General features: G+C 50.2%; 1 protein-coding gene across 2 annotated transcripts; it reads left to right on the top strand.

Moving 5' to 3' along the window:
• Window positions 1–10619: 10619 nt before the first annotated feature.
• Window positions 10620–19058, top strand: AMZ1 (archaelysin family metallopeptidase 1). 2 transcript variants are annotated; one of them, XM_059826536.1, is made up of 6 exons: window positions 10620–10923; window positions 11570–11737; window positions 12614–12742; window positions 13085–13248; window positions 14679–14786; window positions 18489–19058. In XM_059826536.1, exons 1-6 carry the CDS (start codon window positions 10620–10622, stop codon window positions 19056–19058), a joined length of 1443 nt encoding a protein of 480 aa, XP_059682519.1. The 2 variants fall into 2 exon arrangements, with proteins under 2 accessions (XP_059682519.1, XP_059682518.1); XM_059826535.1 differs by having other exon boundaries at window positions 14610–14786.
• The last annotated feature ends 295 nt before the right edge of the window (window positions 19059–19353 follow it).

The following is a 19353-nucleotide window of genomic DNA, read 5'->3' as shown; positions in this document are numbered from 1 at the left end:
GGCAGAACCAAAAAGGTCCTGACAGCCAGCGCAGGGCTCGCTCTTCATCAGCTTGGGGCAGCCGACTGATGCTGCCCGGGCGTCACCTACCTCCAGCCGGCCGTCCAGCAGCCTCGTGTCGACCTGGGGTGATAAACGCAGAGAGACCTGACAGAGGTTTGCACCACCAGGCTCGCACACACCACCACCCCAGCTTGGCTGGCAGGACAGGGCGCAAAACCCCGTCAGCCAGACTGGGTCTGAGCGATCCTCCGGCTGCCCTTGCCCAGCTGCTTTCCAGAAGGGGATAACCCAGTGCAGCACCATCGCAGCTACCCAGGAGGGATTTAGAAATACACAGTCTTCAGTTCATTTCCTAAAGGCCAGGTGGGGCCACGAGGTGACCTCTTCGCATAGGGCAGAGACCACTACATCTCGCCCCATCCCTGCTCTGCTCAACGCAGGGACACGTGCTTGGCTGAAGCCCATCTTGTGGAAAGGCATTTTATCTTGATCGGAAAACACTACCATATGGAAAGACTTTCACTTTCCCCAGTAATTTGTTCCAGCAGCTAATCAACTTCATTCTTAAAAAATTAACGCCTATTTTCTCATTTCAATTTGTCTGGCTTCAGCCTGCAGCTGTGGGTTTGGGCCATGTCTCGTCTCTCTGGCTTCAACAGCTCTTGGGTACCTGCCTTTTCTCCTTGTGGAGTTAGTTATGTATCGCTACACGATTTTCTTCAGCCAAACAACTACAGTTGCTTAAGTTCCAGTCTTAGGCATCAGTTTGGGGATTTTTTTCATTCCACTTTCCCCTGAGGACTTGCTGCTCCATGAAGTTTTGGGCACTCACCTACCCAAGGCACACGCCTCTGTATTTTACATCCATCTACGTGGAGGCAACGGATCGTGGCCTCTCTAGGACACGCAACTCGGCATAAACAATTGAGTTTAGAAGCAGAATAATGGTTGCTGCTGCTCACTGCAGATAAAGGCCACTTGTGGTGAGCATCACGTCTCCGCTGTGACCAGCTTTAATTACAGCTGAGCTAATGCTGAGCGCAGCCGTCCCGGGACCCTTCCACTCCCTCCCCAGCCTTACATCTCCGTCCCTCCGAGGCACTGCACGTCTGCCCGCTGTAACTCCTGGCTGTCTTCTCATCTGGTTTTTGACCACCTCCTCCTCCCTTTTCCCCTTCCCGTTGTACTGATCTTCTCTTAATAAAAACACTCGCCTCCTAAAAAGACAGAGAGTGAATTTGTGGCTGTTTTCTCATCACTCGCTCCGTCCCTGCTCTCCATCTCCCTCGCTGTAAGCTCTCCTGGGCAAGGACTACCCACCTCCTCCTGGGTCTGCCCAGGACCAATGCACCATTATGAGAACGTGTAATAACACCACCAGTCCCGTTTGCCTGTGCTGGTCAGCCAGTGGTCTGGCAGCAAAGCCAAGTACTAATTAATTATTAAGTTTAAATGCAATAGGTTTCTTAGGAAAAAAAAAAAAGCATTTTTGGAGCACGCTGTATCGGGACAGTATTTTTGTCTGGTTTTAGCTCACGGCTTCCTTGGGGCAGGAGCTGACTCTTTGAGGCTTGTGTTGTTCTGAACATGTTGATGGTGTGCTACGAGCCACTTGCAAATAGATAATTTAAGTTAATTAATACAAATAAACTCTAATTACAAGCAGCAACCAATGAAAACAGCACAGAGGGCATCTCCTGTGTTTGGGGTAGCAGCCGAAATGGAAGATAATGCTGTTGTAAGGCCTTAGGACTCCCTCCCGCCCTCCCCACACCCTGAATCTCAGGAAGGTTTCCAACAAAGAGGCTTCGTGAGCAGCCGCTGCTGCCAGGAGAAGCTGCTGCTTTGCCTCTCGGCCTGATTATGATAGCAGAAAATTAGGGCAATTTTTCACCAGCGATGCTGTCGGCGCCTTAAGAGCAATGCGGGTCGTGCAGACGGCAGGCTGCAGCACACAGTGATGGTCTTATTCTGGTGCTCGCTAACCCCGCAGCGCGGCACGTGGTCGTTTGTCCACTTCTGCGGCCACCTTGGCTGCGGCAGGACATTTCTGCTGGCCCTTGCAAAGGCCTTGGTTGTGCTGAGCGTGCAGACGGCGTTTGGGCTGCCAGGGCCACGACGGCTCCTGCGGCTGTAAGACATAATTTTTTCCTAAATTCAGTTTATGTCACTTAGGGACATGCTTGGGTCCCAGCCAGGGTATTCCTTTTTTCTTCCATCTAGGGATGGCAGAAATGAGGGATCAAAGCACTGAAGGGATTGAAATATGAAAGCCAGAATAAATGAAGCCATGAAGAAATGGGAATGGAGAGCCACTCCTCTAATGTAATTAACCTTTCCAAGAACAGACAATACTCCCATATTAAAGGACGTTGTGGGACACAGACATGCATCCAGGTCATGTGGGAGAGATGCACTGGACGAAGCATCAAGGCAAACGCACACACCGCTCCCATGGAGGAGATCGCATCAGTCGCCGGCACAACCGCACACCCAGCCCCTGCTCTCCAGACACCCACTTCTGCGTTCGCTTCTCCCCGAGAGCAGAGATTAGAGGGCTGCCGGTCCCCGCAGCGCTGCCGTGCTGCCCGGCCCCGGCCTCTGGCGGGAACGCGCCTCCCAAAATGAGGTCTGACTTCGCCCTCGCTCCTCTCTCCCGAGCCGGGAGGCACCTGCCGCTGCCGCCAGCCGGCAAGCGCCCGCGGCCACCTTCTCCCGGGCCCCCAGCACCCCCGTACCCAGTTTGCCGGGGGAGTCCGGCCAAGCGGGGTGCCGCTCTCCCCCAGCCCCTGCGCTGCCGACCCCGCTGCCCCCCGCACCCGGAGCTGCCCCCCGCGCCGCTGCCCCCCGCACCCGGAGCTGCCTCCCCCGCTGCCCCCCGCACCCGGAGCTGCCCCCCCCCCCCCGCTGTCCCCCGCCCCGAGGGCGCCCCCGGCGGTTGCCCCGCGCATCGGCGGGAGGCGGCTCTCGGCGGCGGCTCGGCGAATCCCGCGGGCTCCCTGCGGAGGGGCCGAGCCCCCCCCTTTGCTCCCCCTTTTTTTCCCTCCTCCTCCTCCTGCTCCTCCTGCCGCCGCCGCCGCTGCCGGGCTCCGCTCCGCCTCGCCAGCCGGGTGCCCCGGCCCTGCCGCACCTCCCCGGCCTCCGCAGCCCCGGCCCGGCGGGCGGTGAGTGCTGCCGCTCCCCGGGCAGCTCGGGGGGGGGCACGGGGGGACGCGGGGTCGCCCTTGTCGGGGGGAGGGCGCAGCCCGGCGCGGCGGGAAGGGGGGTCCGGCCGGCCCCGGGGTGCGGTGGGAGCCCCCCCCGGCGGGGGAGCGCAGGCTCGGGGCATCTCCCGGGTGCGGGGCATCGCTCGCGGGTGCTGGTGGCCGCGCTCGGGGCATCCTCCCGCGGCGATGGAGGATCCTGCTTCGTGCATCCCCTCCGCCGGGGTGCAGCGGGCCGCGCTTGGGGCACCCCTCCTCCCCCGCCGGGTGATGGGGGTCCCGCCTGGGGCATCCCCCGCCGGGTGATGGGGGTCCTGCCCGGGGCATCCCCCGCCGGGTGATGGGGGTCCCGCCTGGGGCATCCCCCGCCGGGTGATGGGGGTCCTGCCCGGGGCATCTTCCCCGCGGGGCGCAGGGGGTCCTGCCCGGGGCACTGCCCTGGAGCGCCGGGCCGTCCCTGGTGCGTCCTCCGGGGGCTTGGGGTGCCGGGGGCTGAGCTCGGTGCACCGTCCCAGGGCGCTGGGGGACTGGGTCCTTCCCCACAACCCCCCCGTGCGATCCCCGGCCCGGGGACCAGCATCAACCGCCCCTTTTCCAAATCAGCAGGGCCGGGGGGGGCTCAGGTGTCCCAGGAGCAGGTCCTGCTTCTGCAGCGTTTCCAGAACATGCCTCTCACCCAGCAAACCCCCGGGCTGGCAGAGCTGTCTGGCTGGTGGGGTGTAGCTAAGAAATCTTGGGTTTGGGGTCTGTCATCGTCCCCCCCCCAAGCCGTGCTGGCTTTGTGGCTCCTCACCGCGGTCCTACCTTGGAGCCCCCTCCTTCTCCTTGGCTCTAAACCACACATAAACATCCCCTACCTGGCGGCACCACTTAAAAAGCACTTGATTTCTTGGGAGGAGGCACGGCATTACAGTGCATTTATACGGCATGATGAACCACTTTTATAATGCCTGTGCTCGAGGGACTATCTAACCATAGCCATACCTGTTTGGGCATTCATCTGTATGGAAAATGCAGCCTCTTTCCTGGCTAACACTGGGGTTGTCTCACAGACACCATTTAGTCTGTCTAGACAAGCATGATGAAGAGCAAAGTGCCTGGAGCCGTGAATGATTAGAGCTCGAGTATCTCTGCAGTGTTAGGTTTGTTGTACAGCGCTGATAGGTGTTGCTCTGCTTCTGAGTGCTTTTGGGTCTTTGGTTAGCAAACACAAGGAAGCAGCCGGTAGATGGTAGAGGTTTGTTTCATGTTAAGAGCAAGGGAAGAAGAATGCAGCCAGCCCTTCATCACCCATGTGCACGGGAGAAGCATCACAGAGTTTAACCGGACTAAAATACACAGAGAAAGCACTGAAAATGATGAATAAATGGGTGATGAGGGGGAGCGGGGGAAAGGCGTATACTGTCAGCTGACTTTCTGGAAGGTGGCTCAGAGAAGTTCGTGGATGTTTGTATGACACTCAGAGAGCCTCAGATAGAAGGCACTAAAAAAAAGGTAGCATTATGTATAAACATAGAATAAATAAAATCCTTAGAACAGAAGACTGAAACTAGGGATAATTTATGTCCTTAATACATATTCAAATGAAGAAAAGTGTACTGAAGAGAGCAGGCTTTAACGTAAAGGGGAAAGTGAATGCGTAGGTGTTCTTAAATACTTAAGAACACGTAAATAAGAATACTTAAATAAGGACAGATGGAAGCATCTGTCTCCACCTTAGGTATTTAATGACCTTTACAAATCTAGTCTTTAATCCTGCAAACCTTTCTCCATATGAGTTGTCCGTCTGACTTGTCCAACAGTCCAAGTAAATTAATGAGGAAGACTTATGTGAGGACAAACTTCCAGGACTGAGCCTTGCTGCAATAACATACCAATCACAGTTCCAATATGACAGGTAGATTCTCCTCCCAGTAAATGCATGTGTGAATCCCTGAAGGTTTCCACAGCACCAGGAATGACTCATTTTGAGAGATACCACACAAAGCATCTGTTTCCAAGTCACAAACATATTCTAGAGATGTTACACATAAATATTATTGGGATCTGGCAGTACGCGAGGCCAAAAGGTTTTATCTAACTTTACGGTCTGGAACACATACAGATCTGACTCAGTGTTTTGTGGCCATTGAATGCAAAGTGAATGGAAGATGCTACAGTTCCTTGTGGGTACGAGCATGGGGATGATCAGGTCCAGAGTGTATTTTCGCTGTGAGCAGAGGAGATCAATTCTCAGAAGTGCTGAGCATCTTCAAATTCCCCCGCAGCCCCTGGGAGTTGCCCCATTTCGGGTCTGAACCGGGTGAAACAGATTTGGTCTGATCCCAGAGCTGAGCTTATTTGGCAGGCTAAGCCTGGCTCTGTGTAAGGGCTGTGCCGAAGTCCTCGAGGAAGGAGCTGGACTAGTGAGAATTTTATTTGGACCAGAGTTAAATGCTCTCACACCTCAGTGTCCTCTCTCTGTCCCATCACGCTGGACTTCTTTACCCATTAAGAGTTCAGCTTCTTAGTCAAGAAAAATCTCTTTCTATACATGTCAACAAATAAACTGAGAAAATCGCGTTCAGGCTGTCATCCGTGTGATACTGGGAAGGAGAGGCTGATCCTAGAGTAGCCACAGCAGACACCAACTGCAAATCTCAGGAAAAGAGCTATTAAGCAACTAGGGCGTGTGTTGATAATTAGTTAATGCTTGTTATGTTTGCTCTGGCCTTTTCATTTTTGTTGATAGCTATGAATTTTCTGCACTATCACTGCTTGTTTACACTACAGCACCTAGCATAGGCAATTAATCAGTTTTAAGAGACTCTGCTAATGTCCCTCTGACATCGGAAGAGCCCAGTTAAGTGACTCTGCCTCTAAATGCTTCACGAGAGCTGAGAAGGGAAGGAAACAGAATGAATCTCCATCTGTGCATCTGCAGCCTGCAGTGTATATGAGAGAGTCAGAGTTAGAAATGACTTGCAAGTTGACTTATAGAATAAACAACTTTAGAATGACCAGCTTTAAAAAAAAAGGTAAAAAATGTTATATGTATATAAAAATACAATCTGTACAATGTTAGGATCAAATTCCATAAAATACCAAATAAATCCATTATGTACTGAGTGCCCTTCTCTGGACCTGTACAACATAGATTTTCTGCACACAAGACCGTTTCTATCTTGTCAGAATCTCCCAAATGAACTTGCACTGTTTGATATTGGCTTGGCTTTTGAGAATTACACTGTTACTGTCAGCCCCAGGCATATCTATCCAAGAAAGCAATGTCAATATAATAGAGAATAAATGACATAACTGTGAATTACAAAAAGAATAATTCATAGGTAATTTTCAATTACAGAGAATAATTTATAGGTGCCTGATTTGCAAAGAGAATAATTTATGAGTAACCTGAATTGGATATAAAACACATTACAGGTTACTGTAAGAAAGGGACTATACCGACTGCTCAGTTGTCACGTACCGAGACTGGATTTTGGGGGCATTTCTTGTGGAAAACACCCACCATGAAAAAAAAATCTGTCAAATTGCTTAGTAAAAAGATTTGTGTAATACGCCCAATCTGATCTGAAACCGCTATATGTTACCAAAAGCCAGACATACAGCCTGTGTTGTCCTTGGAGCTCCTGCCTCACAGCATATACCACAAGCAGAAAGGCCACAACTGGGTTCCTCCAACATAATTATTGGAAAAGGCTGTCCCCAGCAGCGGACAAGGAGCCAAGTGCCAAAACCTTTGGGTTATGTGTGTCCCCACTGCACTGCATGGATGTGATGATGAATAATATGAAAGATCTGAATAACAGGAAAGAGAGGGAGTTCTCCATAAACTGGATTAGGATTCCCAGCCCAGGCTGGCTCCTTCCCTGCCCTGCCAGGGACCCTGCGGGGGCCAGGAGGGCACAGGCTCATGTTTCATACTGCACAGATGGGCATCACTCGTTCGTACGGTCCAATACGGATGCTCCTTGTTTTGGAAAAAATACATTAGCAACTGGCTGCAAGATGGAATGACAAAATGCAGATTGGGAACAGGATGCTTTTTTCTAATGGTAATGGTAAAAGTAGAAAATGGCACATCAGTGGACATGGTGAGTGTCTCCACTTGCAGCAGATCTTTAAATTATTGTTTTGCTTAAAGCATTTCCTCCAGTTACTGGCCTTTTAAATGAAAAGAGTTACTTTCTCCTCCTCAGGGCTTGCTAGTCAAGTCCTACGGCTTGTCATTAAACAAGGAGCTGCTTTTTTTTCTTTAAAGACATGATGTCTCCTTCCTATATACCTGAAGGGCAGAAGGTTGCATTGATGCTTCCACTTCTTCATCACCACCTTGGCATCTTAAAAACTGAGACGAAAAAAAATCCAAGCTAAAGTGCCACTCCCTCCTGAAGCACTGCGTCACAGAGTTATACAAGGCACCCTCGACACAAGAGCTAAAAATTACAAAGCCCTTTTGCACTACTTCAGTTAATGAAACACTACATCCATATATTAGATGAAGCACAAATAACATCTACTATAGTTAATGTTGTAAAATGGTTTCTTTTTTAAACTGCTAAAGTTGTCCATAAAAATTTTCTGAAGCATTAAGTTTTTCCAGTGAAGTATTTTAGAAAAGCTTGTTAAAGAGAAGTAATTGTGTTGGATTTGGAGAATGTAATGGGTTGCTGCTATTCTGTCGGAAGGCAAACCAGAGTCTCCAGGAGAAGGAGACACGCGTGGCTCCAGACTGCGCGCTGCAAGTGAATCCTTGTGCTTGAGCTTTCAGACCTCTAAAGCGTAATCATGGACGTCCTTGGGCATGGTGGACGTTCACAAAACACCCATGCTCATAGCTGGGAATGTCTGGAACTGGGTGAATGTCCCCTTTTAGGAAGCCTTGGGAAACAATGTATATCCCATAGCTTCGGGTACACACTATATTCCATGAGAGAGCCCGGGGGAACACACGCTAAAAGACTGCGCTCATTGTATCTGCTGTTGCATACATCCACTCTTTGCTACTTCCCATTTAGAAAAGAAAAATCCATTCATTTTCTAACCAGCTCCTCCTCCCCCAGACCCACACTCCATTTATTGCCAGGAAGCGCTGATGAAAGTGGCTCGTGCTTCTCGGAAACCTTCTTTGACAAGATCACTCTCAACCTGGACCAAGTGCAAAGTCTCTCCTTGATTTCCCTGGGAGCAATAGGCACTCAGTAACTCACAGGATCACATCCTCAGTCATTTCAATATTGCTAATAGTTTCCGAGTGCAAGTTCTGCATATGACTGGAAAAACGATGCTTGTATTTAAAATTTGTGCAGAACAAGTGAAATCTTGGCCTTAGGAAAAGACAAATCTTCACCCTAGCCCAAGGCAAAACTCCTGATGACCTGGTGGGTCAGACTCTCACTTTGTCCTCACAAATGGCGAAGCAAGTCAGAAGTGTAGAGATTTGGGTGACAAAGTGCAGAACAACCTCACACGAACTCTTGTTGCTACCTGTAAAAACCAGCAGAAGCAATTTGGGTATTTTTGGGGCAATAAGAAGAGGTGGCTGAGAAAGCATCGCAGATTTTATTTTTAAACTTCCATCGGATTAGGGCCCTTGTACCACTTCAGATCCCACCGTGCCGTCTGCTGTCAGCCTTTCATGCTAGTGAAATACAAAGCTTGCAAAAAGAAAAGAAAAGTGCTTACCCGCTCCCTCTCCTACGCTATATACCCTTAGCGCCAAAAAAGATCATACAAAACAAGTCTTTTTTAAGGACTGCTTATACATACACATATCTTCCCAAGGATTAGTTGTAAAGAAATTCAGTGTTAATTTTAATGGGCTGCCACCTTCCTCTTACGGTGCAAACCACCAGAGCCTTCTCTGCATAACTGAGGAAAGACTTCGTCTCATGTTGGTACTATTTTTTAAATATTGAATTTTCTTGTTATATTGCTGAACTCAAGGGCCACTGAACATCACTTACCTGACAGAGCTAGGCTGCAGACCTATGTAAATTATAGACTAAACCAGTTCCTCCTAAAAATATTTCACCTGTTCTTTCCTGTGATGGAATGATGCTGTTATAATGGTGATGGTCAGCAGCTGGTACATTTGCTTATCCACCCAAAAAGCTTGTCTGGTTTCTTTTAAGTTAGTATTAACTTGCTTAATAGAAGCAAGAAGTCTTATTCCTAGAAACCCTGTGCTTTTGTGCATATATACCTCTGTACTTTTCATTCTGCTGTATACAGGTGGAGCACTTACCTGTGGTAGGCAATTTTGCCCAGAGTACTGCTCCAAAATATTCTAGTTCTGCTTGGAATGATCTCCTTACAGAAAAAGAATGTCTTTGGAAAAATCCAGACATAGGTTAGCCATAGAGGTTGTACTTTGTTACCTCTTTTTCTTCCCTTGCCCCAAGATGTCTACTGGAATCTCCGTAAGTGCATAAACCGCAATGGGAAATAGGTGCTTGACTTCTGCAGCTTTGGAAAACGCTGGCCTTAGAAAGGACCCTGGAGAGGATATTTCTGGGATGCTCTGAATTAATTTCTTTCTGCTGCAGGCTTTCATTTGCTCTTTATTTACCAGTTTACATCATCACCAGCCTTCTTGATGCTAACATGGTGTGACATGAAGTTATTCATGAAGTGACACGATGGCAATGGGCCCGTACATATCTTGCTAGAGAGGCAGCACCAGCAAACAGGAGTCTCGCTCGCCAAGTCCCACCTGTGGATCAGGCTGGGCAAAGCTTCCCACATCTTGCAGCCTGACAACAGCGCTGTGAGCTGGCAGATGCCTCGGGTCAATACCTAAGAGTGAGGATTAAAAGCTGTTAGAGGAAATTGTCAACAGCAAACAGTCAGGTAAGCCAGAAGTTTAGGCTTCTGATAGATGAATAAAGACCAAGATCTACCTCTTCTTCCCTACCATGGACCTCTGCCTTTGAGAGCTCCAAGGAGCGTGTTTTGGCCCAAGCAAAAAGGAGCACCGCCTTTCCACATCATATGAGGGCCAGTGCAGCCAGCTGCACAACACACAGAGGTATTTCCCGTGTTATTGGGACTTCAGGATAGAGCACCAAAAAATAGTAATATCAAACTATCTGATTTAATCCAGACATCTGGTAGCAATAATGGGGCTATGCATTCTTGAGCACCATCTACTGGTACTCTGTCCATAAACCAGTGACACACACGCAGATGTAGAGCACCCTATAACAGCTACTCTCATGTAAACGCGTAGGGCTCCTGGCCAGCACTACGCACAGCATTTATAAGCTCCCAGTCAAACCTTACAGCTGGCATCTTGGGGCAAACTACTCTGAGAGCAGAGCCTGAGAAGGTTTCCAGGTCCCTCACGAGGCCACGTGCTGACGGTTGTATCCCCTCCTGCAGGCAGCGCCAGAGCCGGAGGGTCTCTCCACGATGCTGCAGTGCAAACACGCGCAGGAATTCAGCTTCGGGCCGCGGGCTCTGAAGGATGCGCTGATCTCCACCAACCCAGCCCTGCAGGAGCTCTATGCCAAAGCTTTCTCCAGGGCAGAGAAGCTGTTCCTCTCCGAAGCCTACAACCCGCAGAGAACACTCTTCTGCACGCTGCTCATCCGGACGGCTTTCGACTGGCTCCTCAGCCATCCTGATGCCCCCGAGGACTTTGAGACGTTCTATCATGCCATGCTGAGGAGGAAGCAGAACTTCTATCGAAAGCACATTTACCTGCAACCTATAGGTAATGCGGGCATCTTCACTGAGCCACCCGGAAAGATACAGGAGGGAGGTGGGTGGTGCTGAACGCTACTAACATCTTCCTCTAAGGACTAACCTGCAAAATGCAATTGCTATAGCAAAGATAAGTCTGTAATACCAAAGGCTCTGACATGCCCCAGTCCAGAGTCACAAGCCATCATGAGAACCGGCAGTAGACCTGCCCTGTAAAATGGCATGTGTGCCCCTGGGTGAGACTTCTATGAATATATGTATGCATCCATTCATACATATATATCTATATGTAAAACAGTGCTGGATAAAACAGCATTTCTGGAGCTCCATCCCTGATGGTTCGTTAAAAACAGCCACCCGTTCCCACATTAATCTTTCTGCACAACTTAAATAGGAGACAGCCTTCCTAGCACGTCTGCTCTGCTAATGAGAGAGCATACTAATGCCTCGAGCCACCTCTCAGAAAGAGCCCCCTCTTCTCCTCCATATCTGTATAACCATCTAGAGATGTCTGCCACATCCCAGAGTAAGCAATTAACTTCAGAATGAACCAGCTTTCCTTTTCCTCAGTTGCTGTGGCCAGCCCCACAAAACCCCTTTGGACCTTATGGCTCATCCCGGCTTTAAGGAACTGATAACAGAGCTTCTCTTCTTAGACTTAATCGAAGGGCCTGCCGGGCTCTCGCTGCTGGATTCCCTCCAGAGCTGCGTTGAGTCTTTCTTCCTGGGTCTCCGTGTGAAGTGCCTTCCCTCCATCCCCATCTCTTCCATTCACTGCTGCTACCGCCACAGCCAGGACACGGACAGGGTGCAGCTCCACGCAGGTAAGGACCTGGGAGCGGGGGGCCCGTAGAGCTGATCCCATCAGCTTGGCACACGGGCACAAGCCCTCCCGTAGGAAGTGCCTAAAATAGCCCTTCATTGCCTGAGCAGGGAGGGGATGAGGAAGGGAGTGAAAAGGGAGAAATCCTGTTCCCGTGGAAAACCCAGAACTTTGAGGCTGGAAACAGGAATATAAAACAAAGTGACTTTCATCATATTTTCCTCTGCTGCCTGTATTTTTCAGTGCTGTTATGTTTAGGTCCAGCTCTGCAAAGTGATGGGATCAGCTCTGTGGGAAGGCACTGCAGATTTGCTGTAGCCTGAGTTCTCCCATCTCCTGTCCAGAGCCAAAGTAAATTAGGGGCCTGGATGCCGCAGGTGGGGAACTCACTGGCCTTTCATGTTCGGAAATTTGGGTTCAAGTGTCACGCAGCTCCCGAGGGAAAGGGGTTTGGCAGCTGCCAAACTCGTGCTGCACAAACATCCATCTGGAACGAGCTGATTGCAGGTACCGGGGGCAGCACATGCTCAGCACAGACCCAGCGCTGCAGCTGCTCCAGCTCAGGTCTGAAATGCCCATAGGGAAATTCTCCTGCTTCCAGGTGCTTATTTCCATGGGTTAGTACTGAATTCACCTACACCTCTGCCCTTAGCTCTGCTTTAACTCTGTGCTCAGCACCACTTCGGAAGTCAGGTCTGCTCATACTTGAGGGGTTGGGCTACACAGCAGTGATTCTCCATCCGAGATGCTGAATCCAGCAGCTCTGCCTATCTGCAGCTTGTATTGCATCCTCCTCCCCATTAACAGGAGAAATTCTGGCTCTTGCATGCCTTCTAGGGATGCTTTATTTTAATGAACATCTCTTGTGTTTGCCCAGATGGGATCCTGAATTTCCTGAAGAACAACAAGCCCATGGATGCCCTGTGTGTCCTTGGACTCACTTTGCTGGACCTTTACCCATGTGAGACCTGGAGCTTCACGTTCAGCAAATTCCTACCAGGACAAGGTGGGATTGGTGTCCCATGATCTCCTACCGTAGGGTGCAAATAAGGCAGCACTGTACCAAAAAGCCTTCTCTGAGAGACTGGAACAGCCAAATCTTATCCTTAACATTTTATTCACTCCCCGATAAGAGGAACTAGGTTTTCCCAGTTTAAAATTTGGGGATTAAGGGCTCGTGATCCAGACAAAGGTAACTGAGGTGCTACAAACCTTTTGGGAAGTGTGTCCAATCACAGCCTGTGTGCTAAACTGGACTGTGCTACAACAGCTTTCTTTTCATGCTGCCTAAGCTGAGAGACAGTCATAAGAGAGCTGACGCCCGACTTGTATGCGCTTCTCTTTACAGAAGTGGGAGTCTGCAGCTTTGCCAGATTTTCTGGGGACTTCCCCCAGGCTGGCTGTAGCAGCTTGAATCCACTCGCACAGAAGGAACGGTTATGTGAAGTCAGCAAAGAAAGCAGAGACCGGACGTTGCCGTTCAGTGCCCAAGAGATGGTCCAGTGTTGTAAGGTAGGACCAGCAATCTCTGGCACCCCGTATTTCTTGCCATGTAGGGTTAAATATTTCAGGGCTGGGCATAATCCGTCTCTCAGCCCAGTGAAGCAGGCCTGAGGCTCTGCTCCCAGAAGACAGAGGCAATCACAGCTAAGTCCACACACTTATACAGTCCTAAAAAGCTCATATTTTCATGCACCACATCATAGACACCTCTTACTCCCCTTGCCCCCGGAGCAAACTATAGTACAGCGAGGCTACAGGACTTGTCTTATGTCATGGAGCAACACGGAGACAAAAGCCCTGCCCAGCTCCCAGTCTCATGCTTGGGACATGTCGGTGTTTTGCTTTTCAGGCGATGCACAGGCAAGTAGGGTCTGTTAGCTGCTGAAGTATTCGGGGGTTAATTAGAGTATCTAGTAGAGTTGTGTGTTAACTAAGGGATGGCTGGGACAGGGTGACTGTGTCTTCCTCCGACGTTGGTATCCGTAAGGGGAGAGGACCGCTTGCCAGACCAGCTTACATGGATGGAGGAGAAAAATACCTTAGACAAGTTTGCATGTATATTTATATGCAGATGTCCTTAAACCCCATTCATCTCCAACACATCTTTTTCATGAGTGCCATCCTCCCTCATCCCACGGTCTCCCCTGTGCCCTTGAGCCAGCTCTGCTTCTAGCGTTTCTCCCAAAGCTGGCCCGCGCAGAGCAGCCGCCCCAACGTCGTCAATGCCGTTTCTCTCTGCATCCCCCGATTTTCTGGTCTTCCAGAACTCAGAGTTACTACTCTTCCTGTAGCAATTTCAAATGATGCTAGGTGGCAATGGGAGGAGGAGGGGAACCCTCCATCCTCAGCCAATTCCCGGTTGCCAATTCCCAAGGCAGTCATGCTTGGCCCGTTGACTCCAGCTTAGTTTTCACTTTGGCACAAATGTTAAGAGCGTCTGCTTTGGAAGGACCCAGATCTGTTATTGCCAATAGTTTCTTACAGATTTCTCACATGGACTGCGCTGCTCTCTTCAGATCCCCGTGGGACTGGTTTTCCCCTTAAAACAACCACCACACTGTCCTTGGGGAAGAGAGTGACAGCAGCATTGCCCTACAGCTCTGAGCATGGGTCTTCCCACAGCTGCTTCTGAAAAAAACCCACCCACCCTTTCTCTTCCACCACACAAAGGTGGATGCTGGGGTACCTGGGAAGAAGGGAGCCACGTTCCCCTTTCACCTTGGAAAAGCCTGGGCTGAAGGACCACCGGGGCTCAGCAAGGGGTCAGTTAGACGGTCAAGGAGCGGGGAAAGTGGAACAGCAGAGGAGGAGGAGAGGGCAGTGGAAGCAGGAATGACCATGCGCTCCTGTGATTTTTGCTTTCCTGAAAGGTGACCTGTCACGAGATCTGCCACCTGATGGGGCTGGGGACCTGCCGCTGGCTGCAGTGCATCATGCAGGGTGCACTGAGCCTGGACGAAGCCCTGCTACGGCCCCTGGAGCCGTGTCCCATCTGCCTTCGGAAGCTGCAGCACGTCGTGGGCTTCAAACTTGTTGAGCGCTACAGGGTGAGACAGAGGCACCAGCCCTTCCTGGAGCAAGGGGACATAGCGGGGAGCAGAGCGGCTCACCCCAAACCGCGGCGCTAAATGTGCCGTAGCAGCATGTTAAATGCAGATGCTGCTCCTGGTGCAAGGTGCTAAGAGAGAAAGCTTACACCTAGATAAGGGGGATGTTGTACACGTGGTCTGTGCCTAACATAGCACTTGACACAATCCCTAGGGCTTTTGGCTGTTCACAACAAGGGACAGTGCAACAGTCCGACCACATCTGGCTACTTCCAAAAATGAGGTGGGGAGGGCAGGCAGATTTCAAGTCAGAGCAGCAGTGAGCGCAGCGATTCCCACATCTGTGCCCTTTCCTATGTGCACCATGGTTTTCTGCCTCTCTGGGGCTGCTGGTAAAGGGAGAAAGTATTAGGCAGGTACTTTGCTGCAGTTCCTCTGTTTAAAGATATGCGAAAGGATCCCAAATTACTGCCCCCTAATAAGTGGAGGGTCCCAGACACATCTTTTGCCTCTTCTCTCCCACCCACAGAACAGTTAATGCCACGTTTAGACAGCACCAGGAGTAGTGCTAACACTCCCTTAGCTCTAGAAAGGGTTTTCTACCTCTGTTGTCTAAAAAGCAGGATGCAGTAGCTATATGACTGGTGGAATATAAATAATTTCACCATTCTCACTCACTACCCTATCTTCTCCCTGGTTATAATTCCTGTCTGACACACATCATGTTCAGAAAAAGGATTTTCCACAGCTGCCTATTTTAAAGTCTGTGGGTTATATTTGTAACAAGATACATGCGGAATGAGAACGGGGAATGCCTCTAGTTTCATTCAGCTTGGAATCAGATGCACAGAAGCACTGCAAAGCACTTGGGGAAAAAACATGCTTGTGTGGTTTTGCTGCTTGTCTGCACGTCTGCGGTGGCATTAGACCCGACTCTGACTCCGGGGCTGTTCGGTCCCTGCTTCTCTCCGAAAGGTGCCTAAATTGCCCAGAACACCAGAGGAATAAACTCTGGTTTATTTAAACACCCGATCTGTCAGCATCCAGCTATTGCTTTCTAGAAGAGAACTGCCATCTGCATTAAGCTTTTCTAGAAACATTTTTGCCTTTACACCTGCAGTAAATACTGTAATTGGCTCAGCATCCCCTGGCGACAGCGAACACAAACCTGAAGAGAGGATACGCTTGCCAAATGTCACGTCTGCTTCCTTGACAAGGAAAAGCTCGGCTGGATATAGTACAAGCTGGTATAAGAGAGTTGTGATAATCTCTGTAAGAGGCTTTGCTATAGCATTGAGAGGAAATATAAATGCCAGAGATGAATTAAATAGTTAAGGAACCTGACAGAAGAGAGCACAAAGCATTTGGAGACAATATCAGATAGCAAAGTTACTTGCTAAGCGTGTTTTGAGAGGTTGTGGCTGGCCAAGTGCAAGTCTGAAGTCACATTTCCCGTTGGAAAACTAGCACGGATCCCTACCTGCCACGTAACGGCCCCAGACACTCTTCACTAACGCAGGAAATGCCAGACACAAAGCTGTTCCTCGCCAGGAGCAGGTAATGCTGAAGTCTGCGACTGAGACGCGGCTGCGGGCAGAAGAGCATGTGGGACAGGAAACCAGTCCTTATGCAGGAGGAAGAGCCCCTCAGTTTATCCGAGCTGCACTCAGAAACGTACTCCGTTTTTTCATCACAGCTGCTTATTCCAGCGTGAGTCGTCTTGAAAGCTGAAAGCAAATCAATTCTCATGGTGTTTCCCCACCACAACCAACGTTTCCACCTGCTGCTTCTGCAGCATCCCAGGGGGTTCTGCACGTAGCGCCTGGGGCAGTTTGCGGTGGCCACGCTGCAGAAGAAAACCGTGCTCGAGCTGCTCGTAGAGGCTGGGTGAGCTACACCCTCGCCGCGGTGTTAGCGGCGGTACCTGCTCCCGGGCGCAGCGTGGCTGCCCTGCTGCTGGGCGTGACAGAGGGGTTTGAAAAACTCTGCCATAGCAGAAGGGTTTGAAAAAATTCCAGTGCCAAACCTGGAGCCCGTTGAGGTGTCAGACAACAGGTTTCATTCTTAGTGACTTACTTGGGGTGGGCGTCCGCTTCAGATGCTCCTGCCTACAGGTGAGCTAAACCCATGAAGAGGTTATCCCTTTCTAGTTAAATAGGAGAACGTAAAAAGAGGCTACAGCCATACAAACCCTTCCCAAGTTCAAATCAATAAACCACCCAAAGGATGAGAGGCAGGGAAGATTTTGGGGTTTTGGTAAGTGATCTTGAGACAATCGTCCCCTCCTTTTGCCTTAAATAATCCAAATGTACTGTTACAACATCCTCATCTCCGCAGCTTTTTCTCTTCTTGGGAATTGGGCTAAGTAGCCGTTGTGATTCCTTCCCAGATTCACTACTCTTGGGAATTTTAAGAGGCATTATAAAATCATGGGCTGCTTGCAGCTTTCAGATAGCGTTGCTGTCCCCTTCCCTAGTCTGGCTCCTATTGCAGCTTCTGGTGCCGCCTTTGTTTTTTAAACCCAGAGGGAGGGAAGGGCTACTGGAGGTGGGATGAGGCAGGAGAAAAGTTGTCCCCTTACATTTTTTCTTGCCCCAGAGGGAGAGGGCAGGGTGGATTAACTTGGCTGAAAGAGTCCATTTTATTCTTGTATGAAATTCTTCCCTGAGGCTTCATGCACAGACTGAAATGAGAAACAGGGCTGATTTCTCCCACCCACTCAATTTGAGCTCTTTATCCTTTCTGTCACTTGCCTGAAGAGAGAGCAATAGAGGGGGAGGGAGCGGCGGGGCGCCGCGGGAGAAGGGAGCTCTGTAGGGCTGGAAATCTGCTGCCTACCTCTCAAACGCTACAGCTCACCCTGAGCTGAGCACGTACGGACCCAGCACTGACCGGCATCTCAGGTTAACACTCTGTCACCCTTGTGTTTTCCAAAGCGGTCGCAGGGCTTTGCGAAGGCATCAGCTGGGAGCTGCAGAAGGTAAAGATGAGGGATGAGGCCACAAAGGTGTGGAAAAGCTGAAAGACACCCACAAAACCCCCAACGCGCGCCCACAAGGCAGACAAGGAGATCACCTTTTATCCAGCGATGACTGGAGTACTGCAATGCATTCCCCAAAGCATAAGGAATAAATGTGCCAGAAGCAACCCGTTATATGCCCCATTGTAGCATTTAATATTTTAAAAGGAAATTGTCTCAGACATTTTCCTTTCATTAATGCTTTCCTGGAGCCCGGCATTCCCACTTGCGCATTTCAGCTCAAGAGGGGAAGAGCTATTCTTAGGAATAAAATCCACATTACCACAGGAGTTAACATGATGAAACAAGATTCTTCACCGCTATCTCAGGAGTTTTTATAATAACACAGCTTCCTCTAGAGAGGCACTGTTTTGGCTCTCGCAGAGATCATATCCACACAGTGAGGAGTGAGTTTGTGCCATTTTTCTCCTACCATCTTCACTAATAACGCAGATACAGTCCACATCTGACTGGGGGCAGAACTGCCCCAAGAAATTAAGGCAAGAGAGAGCCCCACTTTGTAGGGTAACCATGAGCTGTCTGAACCCATCTCCAGGCAGAGAGCACCATAGCGTCTGAAGCCGAGCCACCCAAGATGACTAGGTTTGCCTGACAAGCACTGGGAAAGGTGTGCCTGTTTTCTCTCGTTCTCTAAAATGAAACCTTTTCCCCTCTCACCATAGAAACTCTACGCTTGGACACAGACTGTGTTGTCCACCTGGCCAAGGCAAGAGTCAGCAGACCTGTCCGCCTCGGAGGACATCCTTCCCTTCAGCTCAGACTCCGGGATGTGCTGCGAGAACGACTCCGAGGCTGTGACCTCCTTGTCCGAGCCGCTGACACCGGACACTTGCAGCCAGGCCCTCTCCATCGGCCAGGAGCTGGAACAGGACGAGCACTCGTGCTCGCTGGCGGAGGCACACAGCCAGCCCCAGCTCCCCGGGCCCACCAAGTCCGCAGACATCATTAGAGATTATGAACTGTGGCTGGAGATGTGCATTGCTGCCCTGGAGAGGAACGTCTCCGAGGAGGAACTGGCTCAAGTAGACAAGACCGTGGATGCCCTGGCCAAGTGGGAAATGTTTACAGGACAACTGCCTGCCATGAAGAAGGACCTACCCTTTGCTAGGGACAACACCGGGCTACGGAAAGTTCTTGGAGACAAATTTTCCTCCTTGCGGAGGAAACTGAGTTCCAGAAAACTGTCCAAAGGGGAATCGTCCCCTCATCGCTGGCGGTGGGAGGAAAACTAGGCTGGGTCTGCCTTGGGTTGGGCCAGCTTTGCTCCCACGGCTTTGGTTACGTTACTGCCCTGCTTCTGACCTTTCTCACCACAGGTTGTTGCTGCCAGGGAGAAACAGCAACTCCCCACAGGAATAAAAGGTCTTTCTTTTTCTGAGATTGCTAACATAGTTTTGATGTGATCAGTTCTTCTCTAAGGGATTTTCCTGTGCTGGTCTAAGTGACAGCATGACTCCAGACCCACATCAAGTCCCATGCAGGTGCTTGTATTTTCTTGCCATATTTCATTTGGTCTGAAGTCAGCCA

Source organism: Gavia stellata, chromosome 18 (assembly GCF_030936135.1).
Source record: "Gavia stellata isolate bGavSte3 chromosome 18, bGavSte3.hap2, whole genome shotgun sequence".
In the NCBI taxonomy this organism is placed as follows: domain Eukaryota; kingdom Metazoa; phylum Chordata; class Aves; order Gaviiformes; family Gaviidae; genus Gavia; species Gavia stellata.
Note: the sequence above shows the minus strand (reverse complement) of the source record. Positions and strands in the feature narration are given on the sequence as shown.

Bases quoted from the DNA above. Each gene is read 5' to 3' on its own strand.
- AMZ1 (XM_059826535.1), top strand. From the start codon at position 10,620: ATGCTGCAGTGCAAACACGCGCAGGAATTCAGCTTCGGGCCGCGGGCT. The intron at 10,924-11,569 runs GTAATGCGGGCA...TTCTCTTCTTAG, and splicing joins CATTTACCTGCAACCTATAG to ACTTAATCGAAGGGCCTGCC. The intron at 14,787-18,488 runs GTGAGACAGAGG...CTCTCACCATAG, and splicing joins AACTTGTTGAGCGCTACAGG to AAACTCTACGCTTGGACACA.